Below are 18,899 nucleotides of genomic sequence, written 5' to 3'. Positions count from 1 at the left end.
GATTTGGCGCTATATAAATAAAATTGAATTGAATTGAATCTACTGAGGGAGACAGCACATAATATGTCAATAAGCACATCCACCATCTGGATTACTGTCAACAGGGAGTTTTTCCTCCTCACTGTTGCCCAGTGCTTGCTCACACAGGATAGTTTGATAGCTGGGGTTTTCTCTCTAATACTGTATGATAGGTTTGTAGCATAAACCTATTCGCTGGAACGTTAAGGACAATTCAACTACACAGCAAAAAGCATTAAACACCAAGTAGGCAAAGTTCTTCGTGTTACTCATGCATGAGGGAGAGAACCACGACAAGTGCCGTTCCTTCGCTTGACCCCAGTCGCTCTCGTCCGCTCCCCCATAACACTGCTCTTTTATTGAGGTTACATGAATATACATAGGTTCATTAACATATGACGTCTACATACAAACAAAGAGTACCTTGCCTGTGTGTGTGTGTGTGTGTGTGTGGGGGGGGTCAGAGTGTGACCCCATAAATGACTTCCCTAAACCTGCTGGTCTGGAAGTCCAGCAGTTCATCTAAACAAAAGGCACTTAGCCTAAAACAGATATAGCTACGTTTATCCTACCATAAAACAATAAGACAAGGTACGACCTCTCCCATGCTCCCAGAGTGCTCTGGAATGCACACAAAGTTTGCAGACTATTAAGGATCAAACCTCTACCAATCTAAAACTAATTATAAAACTCTAAGCATAAATGACAATCAACAATACAAAACCTAACACTGTAGGTTGTTGATCTTACAGAACAAAACACAGATGAGACTCATTGTTATTTGCCACTTGAATTATAAAATGTCTAATCCATGGAATTCGAAAAAATCCAAATTAAAAATATATTCTAACTTTTGTCGTGTTTTCCTATGTTGTCAAATATGTCAAATCTGGGCATCAGTGCTGCTATTGTAACATATTAGAGCATGATTTGAATTGCATTGCCGTGGGAACAGGGAAACCAAAACTCAGCCATAACAATTTAACCCAAAAACATCATAATTTTTTATAAATCTAACCAAACAGGTTTTCTATTGGGAAGCAAGTGAGCTATTTTTAGTTAACAGGGAAAATTATACATATCTGTAAAAATCTGTAACATACATTGTCTAACAAATTTATGGGTGCTACCCCTCAGCTGGCTTCCAGAAGTTAGCCAATCAGAGGAAAGTGGGCTTTTAACAAAGGGGCCTCAAATGGGCTAAATTATTTTTTAGATACAAATCAAGAAAAACAGTTTGGTTGATGTCCCACCATAAAAATTTGAATTCATGGATGGTTGAAAAAGGCACATGATGTATTTATTTTTTGAGCAGCATCATGCACCTTTTTCATATCTTTGCTTTGAGACTTGGGCCACAGTACAGGTGAAACTGCAGAAAGCTCAAAATCTTCCTCCAGGAGTCCTCCTGAGCATCAGAGTGAGGTTTGGTCTGCCCTCCCCACAGTAATAGCACTGCAACACACACACACACACACACACACACATGTCAAACTACAAATAAAGAACGGTCCATTGTCAGCCTGACGTTTTCTGCAGCAAACTGGACTTATCGAAGGAAGGACCAGCAGTACCGTTGCACTTTTTTCTTAAGTTAAATGTGTGTTTGTAAGCGAATCAGTAATTAATGTCATTAGCTAGCTAGCTAAGATGAGTAGTCAGTGCTCAGGTTTTTACCTTAACCGATTAGATTTGTTTACGTATTCTACTCTCCGTGTTCAGAATGATGCCTCACGTGTTGATTCGTTATTTTCACTGAATGGTCATCTATCCGACAGTGTGTCATATGGTTTGATTTATTAAAGATGCTGGAATAAAAAGGTCTCCATCTTGTGCAAATGCATATATATCTATCAAAATTACATTCATACAACAATGAAATTATTGTTTTGGTTTGTTTTTTTTAAAAAAGGGAAAAAAAAGATCTGTGTTTTTGTAACATAAAATCAGGAATCCGCCCACATTAACTGGTGATAATCAGTTTCACAATATTCAGCACAAAATAAGCAAGTATGCCTCATTTCCTCAGCACAAATCTGTTGGAGTTTGTGTTTACCCTGACTGATGCGATTTAACATATTTAAAAGGAGGGATCAATGGATAGAGTACTTTATTGGCAAACGTTTTGTTTTAATGAGCACTTGGGCTTTTTGCATTCAATACAGAGTTAATGACGCACATGGACTGGTACCCGTGTACCTCAGTAATATAGTCCTGCAACCGATCTGCTCAAATGACCAAATATCCTCCCCTCACGATGTGACGAGTGGTGTGACTGTAGTGACAGTCAAAGGCAGTCAGTGAAGATTGTGACAAACACAGAGGAGATCATTAAATAATCAATCCCGGGTGTTATGGAGTATAGGCTCGAGTAAATTTATTTGTAATGTTTTGTTCTACGTTGATATAATAAATGATTTCAGGATGCCCCGAATGTCATTAGGAGACAAAGACTTGTTTTTAGCAGTTTAGAAATTGGTGATTCCACTACAGCCACCTCAGCAAATAAAAATACATTTTTCTTTATCTCCATTTTAAGACAATGCCCAGCACAAAGTCCTCTAAACAACCTAAGCCACACGTCTTACTTTGAAAAATAGAGCATTAGAAACAGATTATTACAGCCTAGCTCTTTCAGCTTACAGCCTGTTTCTATGCTGATTGATCTGCTGCTTGGTGTCCATTACTCCCTCGTTTTAAATCTCGTTTATCAATTTTAAATGACATCAGTCGCTCTGAGGATAAACACAAGCTCCACAAGATTTGCACTGAGGAAACGAGGTAGATTTGTCTGTGAAGGTTCTCATTCATCCAGGTCATTGTACTCCAAGAAGTTTGGAAAGAAAAGCGGATTTCTTTAAGTTTCTTGAAGCCGCTTCACCTCTCACCCGAGAAGCTTCTTCAGTTCTAAGATCAGAGAGTGGAGAGTCCCAGGTATCTTTGTAGACCTCTTTTTAAAAAGCACCATCCACTCAAAGGTTAATATTATACTAGATAACATATAAATTATTGCCTATGTTGAACAGTTCCCATGTCAGCTGTCAGAGGTAAGTAAAAAAAAACCTAAGAGCAGAACTTCAGATCAGTGTGTGAGGACTGGCAAGATTTATTTATTATTTTAGATTTGAGGGATAAACTTTGATAGTTTGAGATGATGCTTTTCTCTTTGTGATTACAGGAGCTGCCCTCAGATTCAGACCTCAACACCACCCAGTGATACCCTATATGTTCCCTCTTAATGCTGAATACACTTATTTAATCTTGGAGGTTTTTGTACCAACTCCAAAGTTAACTGATGACAAAGTACAAAGGCTATAAAGCTGCAGCTGTTTTACTGAAAAAAAGTTAAAAAGACAAAAGGTCAGAGTGATTAAACATCCCTGTAACTGGTGTCACTATGTAGGAGCATAAAATACCCGTGGTCTCCACCTGTAAAGCCATTCCTGTTTGTCTCATTGTTGCTTGTCTAGTACACCTGTTCTTCATTTAGTCTTTAATTACCACTTAACTGATCAGGTCAATATCCCAAAAGTTTGACTTGATGCTATACTCTCTTTTTTGAGCAGTGTATTATAGTACTTGATGAAGTTTTGTTATTATGACCAGAATCTGTATCAGGTAAGAAACAGGAAGTGAGGCCGAAGCCTTTGTACAGGTGTGGGAATCTGACCTTTTTCTTTACTGCTGTGTATGACAAAGGTCGTAGCCCTAAAATGAGGTGAGAACGGTGGCTCAATCAGGTGTCCGGTGTCCGGATATGCTAATCTGCTCAACAGGTGTTCCTTTCCAGCTTCACGCATCAACCTGGCCACCTGAGGGTCAGAGGTCAACCTTAAATTAACTGTATGGTAATGTTCACATTTATATTTGTTCAATGTTCACAATACTCAAACAAGAACTGCCAACTTTCCAGTATTCTTGACATCCATCACTCTCATAAACAGCATTTGTGTGAGTGTGTGTGACCTCACATCCTCCGCCGTCTCCACTGTGGGCCAGTTCTGATCATCACAGCCGTTAACCAGCAATGTCGGGCAGTTAATTCTGCCTACCTGTCAACAAAAAACACCTTTAAAACAATGTTACAAATAATAAAACAGGTCCAGCACTGACTTGTATTGGTATTTAACATGCAGGTGTTTGCAGTATATTCCAGCACTCACTTCGGCAATGTTTGAGGGGTCAGTGATGAACTCCAGACCAACATCTTTCCAGATCACTTGGTTGTCCTCATTCACACGCGCCTTGTAAAGCTGCCTGTCATAACATATTAGTAATTACGAAACAGCAATAATAATTTAATGGACCGACAAACACGGACCCACCTGGTTACTCCTTCAAACCTGGATGCGACTGTGCTCCCCTGTGCTGGATAATAGTGGTTGGAGCTGATACAAACAATACAACAAGGCTGGAATGAAATGACAAATTACAAAATTTGATTTATACCTCAGTTGGAGTAAGAAAGAGGTCAGTGGGTTAAGGTCTACTTTAAAGGTAAAAGAAGAGGAAATTTAAGTCATTTCCCTCGCACTCTGACCTTGATAATGGTGCTGTAGGCTGCCAAGGTGACAGCAACAAGTGAACCGAGGGAAAGACCAAAAATTCCAACTCTGTCTGGCATCACTTGAGGATGGTCCTTAATAATATTAAACGCCGTCTGAAGAGATCAGAATATTAGAATATTACATAATAAGTACAGATGTAATGAGGAGTTTACAAACACTCATCATGGACATGAATGTCAGAGTAATTTTGGGCTTTTAATGAATTCTTTGAACTGTTCTTTTGCCAGAGTTGAATCATTGAACAACTTGCGTGACTTTAAACAATAATAAATGGGTGCACAAGTTTGAATTTATTTTGGGTTTTCTATACATACATACACTCACTTCAATCTTTTTAAGTGGACCTGAAAGTTCTCCAGTGTCCTTTAACTCGACAAAGTCAAGACCTTTTAACTTCTCGTAAGTTATCATGATTAACTACAACTGATAGTTTATCTTTGCAGCCTAAAACGGATTTGTTTGACAGCACTCACTGAATTGACCAATACTGGAAAGAATGGGTCCAAGTCCAAGAAATGAAATTTGCAGCTGCCCACATGGACAAGACAAATGCCTTCTGGAGAAAAGTCTAATGGTCAGAGGGGACAATGGGAATTTTCTGACCACTCTTTCAGAAGCACATTTGTGAGGTCAGACACTGATGTTGGACAAGAAGGCTTGGCTCACAGTTTTCGCTCCGATTCATTCCAGGGGTGTTCTTTCAGGTTGAGGCCAGGACTCTGTGCAGGCCAGTCCAGTTCTTCTATGTCTTTATGGCCCTTACTTTGTGCACTGGTGCACAGTCACGTAGGATCAAGAAGGGGCCATCCCCTCTCTGCAGAAAGTTGGCAACCTTGGTGCCACAGCATCTGCTGACCCCACTCTGTGATTTCATGAGGCCTGCCACTTTATGGCTAAGTTGCGGTTGTTGAGTGTGAAATATTTAAGTAGCAAGGAAATTTCACAACTGGACTTGTGATATCCTATAATGGTACCATGCTGGAATTCACTGAGATCCTAAGAGCAACCCATTTTTTTTATTAATTAAGCAGTGTGCATGCCTAGCTGGTTGATTTTATACACCTGTGGCCATGAAAGTGATTGGAACGCCTTAATGCATAATTTTGGATGGTGATCTGTCACACAAACCTCAAAGTATTTCAATTCCAAATTTTCAGACTCCTGGTCAAATCCGAGGTAATCCAGCGCCAAAGAAACATAACCGTGAGACGCGAGCAAGGCAGCACGATACTCCAGCAGCCCTCCACCACCTCCCCACATATCCAGCAGCCCAGGAAACGGTCCAGGACCTGAAGTCAGACAAACAGGACAAAATTACTTTGGTTCAAGTCATCCTTGCGAGCTAAAAACTCGGACATCAGGTGGATTTTTTTCCTACTCTTGGATCTGTATATTGTCAGAAAGAGAGGAATTCACTAATATGGTCACACCAGGCACACAAGCCCTGCCCACATGTTTCAATGCCACAGCATTTAGATCAGCTTGAAGCCTGAGCTTTTGCTTTTTTTTTTTTTTTACATGTTACTTGTACACAGGCTGATTTTTTTTTTTTTTTACCTTTAGCCATGTTTAATATGAGAATATATTTTAAGGAAAAGCAGAACTGATTTTTTAAATTTACATTTCACCATTATGAAAGAAAAACCCCAGCCACTCTGAAAAAATAAAATCAACAAAATATGTATTTAAGAGAATAAACGTGTCATTTCAGGTGCTGCAGGTGTACCTGGAGGTATAAACAGAGTCCCTTGCACTCCTTGCTCATTAATACTGATCCTCTGGATGCCAGGGGCCATGTACCATCTCTCTGTGAGGACTGAGGCTAGAGGGGCCTGGTCCCTGAAGCCCTCGTGTCCATTGTGGACCGAGATGGTGACCAGCATGGGTGTGCACACATTCATCTTCCTTAACCTGGCCAATAATGACATGAGTTACCTGACAGATTAAACAAAAAGTAGCCTACACAAGCAAAAGTTAGTTATGGAGTTCAACAGGGTTCTGTAGTAGGACCAATACTATTTACTTTAGAGGTCTGTGTAGGTTCTCTGTCATCCAGATCATGGTAATCTAAGGAGCTTGGGAAGAAAAGCAGCTGAACTTCTTTAGGTGTGCTGAAGATGTTTCACCTCTCATCCATGAAGCATCTTCAGTTCTAAGATCAAATGGTGGTGAGTCCCGGGTATTAAGCCCTAGGGAAGATACAACGGATAATAATTTGCCATCTCTGGACTGTGCTCTTTTCAATCCAAGCTCCTTAGATTATTTACATAATACTTGCTTCCCTTAGGCAATACTATCACAAAGCATGGCATACATTGTCATTGCTATGGAGAGAGCCACCTGCTGTGGAACTCTGTGTGTGAGGAAGACTCGTCATTTATAAGAACTACCAAGGATCCCTGAAGATTTAACTGTATTAGCTTCTCGTTCCTGTGACATTTAGAGTTGTTTAAAATCCTTCTCTTCATATATTAAGTCCTGAGTGATCAGGCCCCATCATATCTTAGACCTTACTACATGGACATCTTCAGATGTCCCTTCCCATTGATTTTTTTTGTTTGTAGTAATAATCCAGCCACAATACGAGGTTAGTCATCAATATACTGCTGCATAGGCTGGGCTGTGGTTACATCGTAAGGCTTTAAAAACTGAGCTTTAAAATGAACAGTGGTAACAAAAACTGAGAGAGGCTGAAAGTGATCACTGACTTTTTTTAGGGGCTTGTTCAGATTAAATAGAAGAAGATACAAAACATTAAAACATGTTAAAAACACTACAGCCTTAATAAACGCAGAGTAATTTGGACCTGGAAGCAGGGTTCATACGTCATCACTTAAGAACCAGATAACAAAACAAACAAAGTAGCTGACTTGCTGTCGAATGGATTGAGTGAGGCTAAATGCTAAATCAATGGACTGTCAAGCGGTATTGCATCAGTAATTAGTCATTTTCTGACAGAGCACGGCAGCCACAGAGACAGGGGAGGTGCAGCAGATCGCCATGGAACTTTTGAAAAGTTCACTCACGCCACAATTGCCAGAAGTGGGGACTGATTTCACATTGGTTAGATTTACACTCTAAATGCTTCCTTTAGGCAGTATCATTAGAAGACATAGCATGCATTTTTTCTGCTATGCAGATGACACACAACTTTATCCATCGATGAAGCCAGATAACACAGTACGACTGCAACGATTAGTTGCCATAATAGATTATGTCGACTATAAAAATTTGTTGATGCGTTATTTTTTCAAATCAGGTAAATGTGATTTTGTAACTACAATACACTACAGGAAGCTATGGGGGCAGTATCACCTATATCATCTGCCAAGACTGCACTCAATACTAACAAAGAGCGTAGTGCGAGCAGCAAAACAGTTCAGTTTTGTTAGCTAATGAGTGAAATGTGATAGTAAACCATTAAACAGGAGTAACTACACTGTCTTATAGCTCATAGGCTCTTGCATGTCTCAAATAGCTGAAGTCATTACCGAGAGCATCTTCAGCATGGTTATCAGCAGCTGGGAACATCATCTCAAAAGCAAGCGTCACTCCAGAGCATATACTGCAATCGTGAATTCATGAACCGAATTATCTGGAAACTTTTTATTTTGGACCGGAAAATAAAATCTTTTTTATTTAATTTGAAGCTTTAACTGAACTTATGTGCAGAACCCATTTAGGTTCCATTTAGCATTTTAATACTTCTAGCACTTTAATCTTTATTACCTAACATTTGTATTTATTTCGTTTTTAATCTGAGAGTCCTGTTGAATAATTCATATGTTTCCTGAGTGATTATTTTAATTTGCTGTGGGATGAGACAACAGGTTGATATTCACAAATGGGCAGTCTTGAGCAGGTGAGGTACTGGAGCCTAGAACAGGAGGTTTGCCCACAGGAAAAGGTGATAAGAGTTATTGAAATAATTGTTGACTAATCGATTAATCAGAGAAAAATTGGCAGATTAGTCGTGAAATTAACATATTTCTATCTAGATATGTAACACATCTGGACAGAAGTATGTCCAGACTACCTTTGCTGTTTGGGATTTAATGCAGACCGATGATGTCACTGGGGAAAAAGCCTGGAGTACAAATTTTGATCCAGTAATTAAAAGTCATTTATGGAGCCATGCTACGAGATTTACTAGAAGATTGAATGTGTTACCTGAGGCCTGGGCGGCTGCCCGGGACGGGCCGCATGCTCCACAGCAAACCCATGGGCTCTTTTCCTGTGTATGTGCCTCCATAACTTAAATCTTCTGATACTGCAAGGGGGGGGGGGCAATTTATTTTTCGCTTTATTTGCTTTATTAAAGGTGAGACACATTTTTTTATGTCATTTACAGTTCAATAGAACATGTGCAACAAAAACATCAAAAGTAAAACACTTTTTTCAATAACACTCACTGATTTTAGTTAAAAATGTAAAAAAAAAAAAAAAAGTAATAAAAGTAATAGTAATACCAAAAGTAAGACCAAAAAGTATTTGGTTGAATTTAAAGATTATGTAGAGGAAAAAAAAATAACAGAAATCCCACTGGAGTACATCTGTTGCATTATGTCAGACTCTGGGACACAGGAAGCCTTCAGCTGGACTACCTGTGCAACCTAAATGAGCTGCAGGTATCCATCTCCAGATTACCTGTCGTCACTTTGATTTACACCAAAGGAGCTGGAATGGATTCAATGCTTCCTGCTTCATAAACGGGGAAACTAAATATGACTTTGAATAATAGCAATTATGTGTGAATGTACAAATATAATTTTTAACGTCAGCTTCTTATGCATCTGTTCAATGGTTTACTTTATTATTCTTTTCAGGTACTTGGGTTTGTTTTTTTTGTATTGGTAAGTTTAAAAAAAAGGAAAACAAAGAAGCCCACCTGACACGACGCCACTGTGGTCACTGACGTAGTGCCCGTAAGCCTCCCAGTCGTGCTTGTCCTCGGAGTGATGGAGGGAGCGGACGGTTACCGGACATCCCGGAGGAAGATTCTCCACCAACACTTTAAACTTCTCATCAACCAGAGCCCGACTCGGGGTGACGGAGAGGATCGGAGGAACGACCTGGGTCATGGCTGAGAGCAGTCTGTGGAGAGAAACTGTGACAACTGAGTAACACAGACAGGGTAAAGTTCATGTTCAAAGTTCATGTTCAAAGTTCATGTTCTGGACTGGACTGGACTCATGGCCAAAGTTCATTAACTTCATGCATTCTTCATGTCCCTTGCAGGGGCGGATCTAGAAGGGTGGCATGGGGTGGCAAGTGCCACCCTAAAATGATCCCTTGCCACTCCAAGTGCCACCCCAGTTTTGCATATGACAGTGTTGTTTATTAAAATAAGATAGCATTAACAGTTTGAGCGTAGTTACAGTCAATACTGAATATAAATGCTAAAACTGAACATATTGCATAGTGTACCCCCCCTCCACCATCAAATGGTTCAGCCCATAGCAGGACCCAAGCGATGTTTATGATTGTGCCAGAGCACATTTTGAACAACACCATGGGAATTTCGCTTTTTACACAGGTGGTTGGATGTTACACTCTGGAAATGGAAGGAAGGTGAGTGTTATTAACCCTCCGTGGTCCACGGACACGCTGCACCTCCAAATCACATGACTGATGTAAGCTGACATAGCAACAAGCTGCAGCCACGCTGAGTCTCTATTTCAGCTCACATTTAAAGTTCGGACTTCAAAGTTTTTTAATTTTAATTACAGGCCAGTAAATCCAGAGTTATGATAATATATATAAGCCACGCTTTTTACTAAATACTGTCATCATGTTTTTGTGTGTGTGTGTGTGTGTGTGTGTGTGTGTGTGTGTGTGTGTGTGTTTAAGCGTTTTGTAAGTACAGCGTGAAAACAGTAAAGAAAGAAAAAAAGCCACCTCTTTCTTATTGGTGGAAAAATGTACCATGTCGACCAATTAAAAAAAATAAGTCAACACGTGGGATTTGATTGTTTAGGAAGAGGGAAAAGTTTTGGGAGTGACGGTAACGGCAGCGAGACAGAGCAAGAGAGAGAGAGAGAGAGAGAGGGAGAGGGAGAGAGAGAGAGAGAGAGAGTTTTTAGATGTGGGAGATTTGTGACATTTAGTGTGGAGTGTTTACTTAGTGTGTTGTGTTGTGTAGTTGTTCTGTTGTGTAGTCGTTGTTTTGTTTTGTGTGTCAGTGAGGGCACTAATGAATGTCACAAAGGCACATTTGCAATGTAAACACTGAGTAGAAAACCAGCGGAGTGACACACCTCCTGTTGTCAGGCCTGCAGGTTTATCCCTGTGCTGTTCTCCTGTCTTTTGGTGGAAAACCATTTTTTTTTACTGCCACACATAATTTGTGGGGCATCTTAATGCGACACCTGATTGTTCTCTCATTTTAGTTTTAGTAATATTTTTAAATTCTTATACAAAATGAAAAAAACGGCAGGTGTATTGGCTACATTTTTAGATAAATAGTTGTATATGTTTACAAAATGTACAATTTATATTTGCATTTCAAGTTAATAATTAAGTTGTAGACTATATTTATATGAAAAATGTGTATACTTACTGCATTTGAATCATTTTAACCATATGTAACCACCTGCACATGTGTTTGGGGGAAAAAAGGGCTTCGATTTTGCCACCCCATTTGATTTCTTTGCCACCCTCATGCCACCTTAAGAAAATTTCTCTAGATCCGCCCCTGGTCCCTTGAGCACTACCCATTGCTTTGGCTGGATGACTCCAGGTGTTTAACTCATCCAACTACATCGTACTGGAAATACACAGTCATGTTGTCTCAATAACAGATGGAAGCCTGAGCTGTTTCCTTCTTGCACTGGAAACAGAAAGAAGTCAGGCAGAAACCCACCTGCGGCTGGTAGGAGTACGCTGCTGAAGGTGAGGCCTACTTACACACCACAGAGCCCCTCTGCTAAAGCTAAAACACCTCAGCGCGCTCATTTCTGTGTCTGACAAGTAGAAACACGATAAACTTTTCACCCTAACTGAAGGTTCAGTTTTCAGTTCAGTTTTCAGTTTTATTTGTCATATGCAAGTTAGCACAGGGTCAACATTGCAATGAAATGTGTTTGACGAGCAGCAGTCACTCAGCAGCATGATACAGTAGGAGAAAATATAATAAAATAAAATAAAATAATAAAGAAAATAGAAAAATAGTAAGGAGCAAAATATTAGAGAGACATGGTAAAAGAGAAAAGATGACTAAATATATATGTATCTATAAATATATGTACACTGGTGATTAAATAAGAAAATCTTGAAAAGAAATATGACGGGAGGGCAGATGGGATATTGCACAGGAATGAGCAGCAGAAAATTACAGTATTGCACTTTTAAATATAAATATCAATGACAATAAAGTGGAGTGACCAGTGCAGATTAAACAGAGTACTTGTGAAGCTGCAGGGTAGCTTCTGAGTGCTGTGTTGTGTGTGTTTAAGTGTTGTGGTTGAGGTGTCGTATGGCTTGGTGGTAAAAACTGTTTTTGAAGGTAGCGTTTTATCTGTTAAAGTCCGGCTGCAGGTACGTGCTAGCTTAGCCGAATGCAGCCAGGACCCCAAGACCCAGCGTGCAACTCCACCCTAAAAGTCAGCGGTTGGGCCACCACCCAAGTAAACTCCCCTAATTATATTAAAAACCAATCTCAGTTTAATACAGACCTTCCCAAAGTGTGGGGGGGCGCCTACACAAGCGCAAAGCAGGAGATGAAGCATAGCTGAATATGTTTACAAGCCAATTTCATTCTAAGCCAAAGACTAGAAAATATGGTTAAGCATATCTTCCCTTTGGCTTCACCTGCACAAGTGCCAAGGTAGGTCTCCCCTGCAGAATTGGTTGTCCCTGCGTCGGGAGCAGCGCTGGGCTCTTCAAATCACGGACAAACAGTATCCCACATTCTTGATTTTTAGTTCACAAACACTTGTTGTACCGCAATGGAGAAAAATATGGGTGTATGTGGTTGGAGGATGTGTGTGTGCGTGAGCGCGCGGGGGGGATATTTTTCTTGTAAAACAAAGGGGGGCCCAGCAAAAAAAGTTTGGGAACTACTGGTTTAATAGAAGTGTGCTGCGTTCAAGTACCACATGTAAAAATAACCGCTGTCCTCTGTTACCTTCGAAACGAACACCACGAAGAGACGATTTTCTCCTGAATTAGTTCCAACAGGGTGTGACAAAGGTCCACCTGTTCGCTTTGTGGAGACGAGTTTCTCTCTCTTATTCTTGACGATTATTTCCACCGCTTCTCCCTGTTGTTCATGAATTTTAGTAAAGGCCTAAAGTAATGGACACCGACTGGATCCCTTGACTGCAGCCAGGAAGAGGAGGCGGGGTTTAAGGCGGGGTGTCACACGTGGGCGTAGACTATACATTTGTACATTAAATTGTAAATGCACATGCAGGAGGAAAGAACACTTACTCCTGACAGGGTAATAGATAATTTACAAACATATACTCTGATTTCAGCACACTGAAGGGCTGCCAGGGGAGTAAGGCCTTTCATCCTCCTTTATGTTCTTCCATATTTTCTTAAATGCCATAGAACAGTGGATATTTATATTAAACATGGCCAAAGGTTCAAAATATTCATGAGTATGTGAGCCAAAGATCAGGCTCTAGAAAGTCTCTGTGAAGTCAAAGGCAGCGGATATCCCTAATGTAATAGCTTAGGAGTAACATTCACAGGAGCAAAGGCAAAAATGCAGAACAACAGAGCAGAAATGTCTTGAAGAACATTGCACTTCTCCTGTAGTTTAGATAACCTACAGTGTATAAAACAGCAACTCTCAGTGTAATGCATTCTTCCCAAATGGGCGTCTGCTGAGATAAATGAGAAATGAGTCTTAATAACCAATAATAAATATGTTTTTTAGCTACTCTAGTGGAGTCAGAAATAAAAAGGAGGAGGATTAATGTGGAAATGAGTGGAAGAGATCCACTTCATCATAATATCCTGCAGACATGGAAAACTCGTAAGTAAGGGCACATGTGAAAACACAAAAAGGCTTTTAATCCAGCAGATTTTCATTGCTTTCAGAAAAAAAAGTGGTCAGAAAGCACAGAGTTTGAGTCTGCAGGTGCACCTGGCCTCTCTGGTGGACTTTAAACTCTACCCGCATACTTTCCTCTGTAAATTCCGCCCACATGTTGTGTAAATCTCCAGGGATTAAAGCAACACCAACTACAAGGTATTCTTCTGTTGTGTGTGAGCAAACTTTGCTGTTTTGGAGGTTTTTTGTATGCCACTTTCTATGTACCAGTGATCTGTTTTAATACACATTTTGTTCCCTGGTCTGGTCTTCCAACTAACGAGACAGGAGCAGTCACCCTTACATGAATATGAGCACCCATGTGACTTTTACCTTCGAATCACTCAAATGGCAGCTAGCAGTTTTAAAACATTGTTTTGTTTCCAAACAGGTAACACAGTCTTTACTATTTAAATTATCAAATAATAGCTAAGTATTTAAAGTTTTTCATTAATAGTGGTGTCCCCTATTAAACACGGAATGTTTAAACTCACCACTTGACCAAATACCAGATATAAATTGTAGTTCCGCCTTATAACCTCCAGAGGGCGCTGTTCCCCGCATAATTCTTTTTGCTGTGTGGCTTTTCCAAAGATTTGGGTGAAGTATCAGCGCACTGTTACTCCTTTTCTACCCCGACAGAAAATATTTCAGAAAAATAAAACTACATTTTTATGATGACCTGTCAGTTTAAGACCCACCTTTAATCACTGAGTTTTTCTTCTATGTGGACCAGTATTACTTCTGCATATTGAAACTATGCAGTCCATCACTGTGCCGCTTCTAGATCTAATATATATATTATATCATACTTACTTACTATAAAACAGTACTGTTCAAAACTTTTGAACTCTTGAAAAGAGGAAATAAGTGCAATGATTTATTGAAATGTGCAAACATACATAGTAATGCAGTATATCAGGAAAAACAGAGTTTAAATAATTCTGGGCTTGAAAGTTGATATTTAGTGTGACAACCTTTCAGCACAGTCTGAACTCTCTGAGGCAGCTTTCTTATAATTTCCTTAAACAGTCCTCAGGAACAATTCTCCAGGCTTCTTAACCTCCTTGGACCTGTCGTCCACATATGTGGACATCACATTTTGGGTTATTTAGACCAAAATACTCAATTTTGCTCTACATGGGCCTGATATCCACTTACTAGGACATTATACTGCTACTGTTCTATCAAAATGTTAAATGAATATCCTCATATATGGCTCTTATTTTTCTTAAAAACAAAAATAAGGTTAAAAAAAAATCTGGTAATTCTTTGTTTTTACATTTATCTGGCCCCAATCAGCCCAAATATCAAAGAGAAATTAAAAATGCATGACGTGGAAGAGTTCGGGTCTTAGGAGGTTAAAGGACATTCAAAGGTCTTCTTTGGATGTTTCTGCATTTTGTTCAATTTTCTATTAAGATGATCCTCTACTGCTTCAATAATGTTGAGGTCAAAGCTCTGGGGAGGCCAATCCACGACTAACAGTCTTCCACAATGTATTTTTCTATCCAGATATGCTTTTACTGTGTTGGTAGTGTGTTTGGGATCATTGTCCACCTGAAAAATTAATGCCTTTGACAATCAGGTGTTTTCCATATGGCATTGTAAGATGGACTAAGATCTGATGGTAGTTTCTCTGATCATAATTTCATCAATTTTAACGAAGATCCCCAACAACACTGGTTTAAATAGAGCCCCAAACTATGACAGAGCCTCCACCATGTTTTAGCTCTCTCCTGACCTCCTCCATGTACACTGATGATGATTGAACCACAACTAACAAATTTGGATTCATCACTGCATTAGACCAGTTTTTACTGAATTTCAGTAAAAAGTGGTGTAATGCATACACCAGCCTTTAATGTCTGTTTCCCTTACTGAAGAATCGCTTCTTGACAGCAACTCTTCCACTGACACAATTTCTGATGAGACTTCAGTGAACAGTAGATGGATCAACTGAAAGGCCAGATGCATCTCTCAGGTCCTGTGTTATTATTTCCCATTTCTTAAAGAGGTTACTTTCAAATTCTGTTCAACTGCTGTAGATAGTTTTTTTTAGGCCTGCTACTTCTTTTTTGTCCTCAAATTGTCCACCATCCTCAAAAATGTTTAATGGCGCACTGCACACCATGCTTAGATATGCAAAATTGTCAGCTAATAGCTCTTTAGGAATCTTCTTGTTGGTGAAAAAATGCTATTTCATATTTGTCAAACTGTGTTAGCTTTTGCATTTTTTCTAGCTTCAACTAAATAAATTGGAAGAAATTGTGTTTGCTTGTAACAAAGAGCCTAAAGATACAATTTAAAACTGCTCCTTTGTTAGTTGTCTGTTATATGTAGACACAACACTGGCTAAGTTTTTACTACTGTTATTATTGTTTTTAGAATATCAATAACAAAAAGTTGAGTTAGAAAAAATCTTGTTTTTCCAGTTAGAGGCATACATTCTCAGGCATCTATGACAATCAACCTGCGGAATAATCCTGGAAGTGCTGTTTTCTGGAGGAACTTATTTTCACTATTGAATTTCTACATTATTATGGTTAATTATTTATATTTTTTCTTTTGTAAATGTGACCTGTTGAACCCTTAAAAATGATTATTTCTACATTTCTTAAACCCAGAGAGTTCTCATGCTGTGGGGTTCCGGAAAAATTCCCTAAGCAGCAGATTGGAAAGATCTCATCTGCATCTTCAGATTTAAGCTTGATTGAATTGCCCAAAGTGATGATGGAGATCCTAAATGAAGCTACGGAATGACCCTTTTAGCACCCACACAGGATGCAGCAGACTCAGATTGCTTTGGGCTGATCAGATTATGTGGGCGTCTTTCCACAGGACTCGTTACGGTTGCTGTCAGAAAGGTTGTTATAAATCAAAATGTGGATCTTCCACTGCCTATGCATAATCAGACCGGCTGACATTTGGCCTTTTATATAGCAGATCATCACAGCAGTAAAATGCAAGTGTTATCAGTTAAAAATGTTATTACCTCCTGATATGGCAGTTTGCAGCGATGCTTAATGCCCAGTTAAAATGTGAGAGGTGACAGATCTTTATACCAATACCTCTACAGTCAATGTTTTCAATAAGTATACATGATCAAATCAAAGACAACTTATTGCAGAAAACAAGAGCTCATGTGTTGGACCTGGAGGAAATATTAAATGCTTTGCAGCCTGAGTCCATTTGTAAGAAACCAACAGTGATCAGGTCCTGACCTCACAGCAACTCTTCGATGGTCTAACTCTCATTTCTGTGTTTCAGCCAATGATGCTTATTCCAATGAAGTAAGATTGATAGAACTGATGCAACAGTCCAAGGAACCTGCAGACATCAGAGCCTTGCTCCAGTTGACTGAACTATGTGAAGAAAATAAAGGTACAGCCGTGGTTAGAGGTTTACATAAACTCAACATGGGCATTGGATGGTAATTTTAAGCTTCTAATTGTTATTTTGAACTGTTCTTGTTTCAGGGTGGAATGACTGTACGGCATACATCTTTATTGACTTTTGAAAAAACAAGAAGTTCACTTATCCACACAGGGTCAAAATTACATGTACAGGCTAAATTATATATGCACTCACTTAAATCTTTTTATAAGGGTTTCTAGAATGTATTTTAACTTGAGAAGGCCAAGGCCTGTTAACTTCTCATTTGTAAGCACGATTGACTACTACTGGTAGTTTATCTTTGCAGCATAAAAAAGGATTTGCTTGACAGCGCTAGTTGGAGTGATCAGAACAATGGGAAAGTCCAAGGAATTCACAGAAGATCTAAGAAGGAGAACTGTAGATTTACACATTTCTAAACAACTGCAGATTCAAAGATCATCAGTTTAAACAACTGTATGTAAGTACACGTTATTTAGATGTGTCACAACTTAACCAAGGTCTGGACAAAAAAATCCAAACTGTCACCCTTTTCTTGTTCAGGCACAATCCAAGAACTACCAGTTCTCAAGCCTGCCACGACCTGGAAACCGCTGGAACTCCACATCACTGTGGACAGTCACACCACATCACTATCCAAAGTTACAGAGCTGATCAGTAAAGATGCCTGTCCTTAAAAAAAATCCACACCTTCACTCTTGAATGATACTTGCAGCTACCCCCATATACAAGCAAAGTGTCTTCTGGAGAAAAGTTCTATGGTCAGACAAGACAAAGTTTGAGCTATTTGGCCACAGTGACAACAGGTATGCTTAAAGGAGTAAAGATGAGGCTTCCAAACCTAAGAGCAGTAACCACCCATCAGGCATGGTGGTAGTAGCATCATGCACTGGGACTGTTTTGCACAAAATGCTTAGAATAATGAAGAAGGAGGACTACTTTCAAATTCTTCAACTTTACCTCAAATCAACAGCTAGAAGTTTGAACTTGGACACAACAGGACAATGATCTCAAATAACCAAAACTGGTTATGGAATCGATAAAGCGGGCTAACATTAAGCTTGTGGAAGGGCCTTCCCAAAGCCTCAAACCTATTGAAAATTTGTGGATTGCACATAGAGCTGGGTCCATGCCAGGGGACCAATCAATTTAAGTGAACTTTGCCAATTCTACCAAGAAGAGTGGTCAAATATCCGGCCAGAATTATGCCAGAAGCTTGTTAATGAACTACAAATGTCTTGCAAAGGTACAACTTGCTAAGGGACATTTAACGAAATATGTTTTTGGGGTGTATACATACCTCTGACCCAAAAAACTAAACTTTTAAAGTAATTAAAGTTGTATCCTGTACAATCATTCCACTGTGGAAAAAGAAAAGTTCAAAGAATTCATTAAAAGTCCCAAATTAAATGGCATCCATGCTCAGGATGAGTGGATGTAAACTTCTGACTACATCTGTTTTTCCAGATTGGCATTATTAACATGACAACACCAGCTGTTATTCAAACTAATATTGTTCAGTATGTGGCCACCATCTATGTCAATGTTTGTTACTTTGGTATAAGTCTAGATGATTATAATAAGACTACATGAAGCTGAGAGGTCCTGCACGAGCATTTCATTTTCAGAGATAAGTGTTGGATACAAAGATGACTCACTGATTTTCTGCTTAAACTGAAATAACAGATTTTTAACAGTTTCTCTATCACTGACTCTTTGTTGTGTGTTTTGGCGTTTTTACAGAGACTTCACACTTTGGTGGGCCAGCTCTGACCCTGGGATCATCTGGGACTGTAATACTATAATTTCTACACACTGATGGGATTTTCTGAGTCTTCTTCAGGAACAGAAATTCTGTCAGAAGAAGAAAAATCTGT

General features: G+C 39.3%; 1 protein-coding gene across 3 annotated transcripts; it reads right to left on the bottom strand.

Moving 5' to 3' along the window:
- Positions 1 to 3: 3 nt before the first annotated feature.
- On the bottom strand, positions 4 to 12,919 carry LOC146369500 (acyl-coenzyme A thioesterase 1-like). Of its 3 annotated transcripts, none has more exons than XM_084910853.1 (11): positions 11,449 to 11,600; positions 9,475 to 9,680; positions 8,757 to 8,856; positions 6,313 to 6,497; positions 5,715 to 5,875; positions 4,559 to 4,678; positions 4,344 to 4,429; positions 4,182 to 4,275; positions 3,990 to 4,070; positions 3,689 to 3,830; positions 4 to 1,473 (listed from the first exon to the last, which is right to left on the bottom strand). In XM_084910853.1, exons 1-11 carry the CDS (start codon positions 11,538 to 11,540, stop codon positions 1,349 to 1,351), a joined length of 1,392 nt encoding a protein of 463 aa, XP_084766979.1. In that variant the 5' UTR covers positions 11,541 to 11,600; the 3' UTR covers positions 4 to 1,348. The 3 variants fall into 3 exon arrangements, with proteins under 3 accessions (XP_084766979.1, XP_084766978.1, XP_084766977.1); XM_084910852.1 differs by lacking the exon at positions 11,449 to 11,600 and adding an exon at positions 12,396 to 12,669 and having other exon boundaries at positions 5 to 1,473; XM_084910851.1 differs by lacking the exon at positions 11,449 to 11,600 and adding an exon at positions 12,712 to 12,919 and having other exon boundaries at positions 6 to 1,473.
- Positions 12,920 to 18,899: the final 5,980 nt, after the last annotated feature.

Source organism: Perissodus microlepis, chromosome 17 (assembly GCF_051167445.1).
Source record: "Perissodus microlepis isolate ML-2025 ecotype Zambia chromosome 17, ASM5116744v1, whole genome shotgun sequence".
NCBI classification, from domain to species: Eukaryota; Metazoa; Chordata; class Actinopteri; order Cichliformes; family Cichlidae; genus Perissodus; species Perissodus microlepis.
The sequence above is the reverse complement of the archived record's forward strand: the minus strand, read 5'-3'. Positions and strand labels throughout refer to the sequence as shown.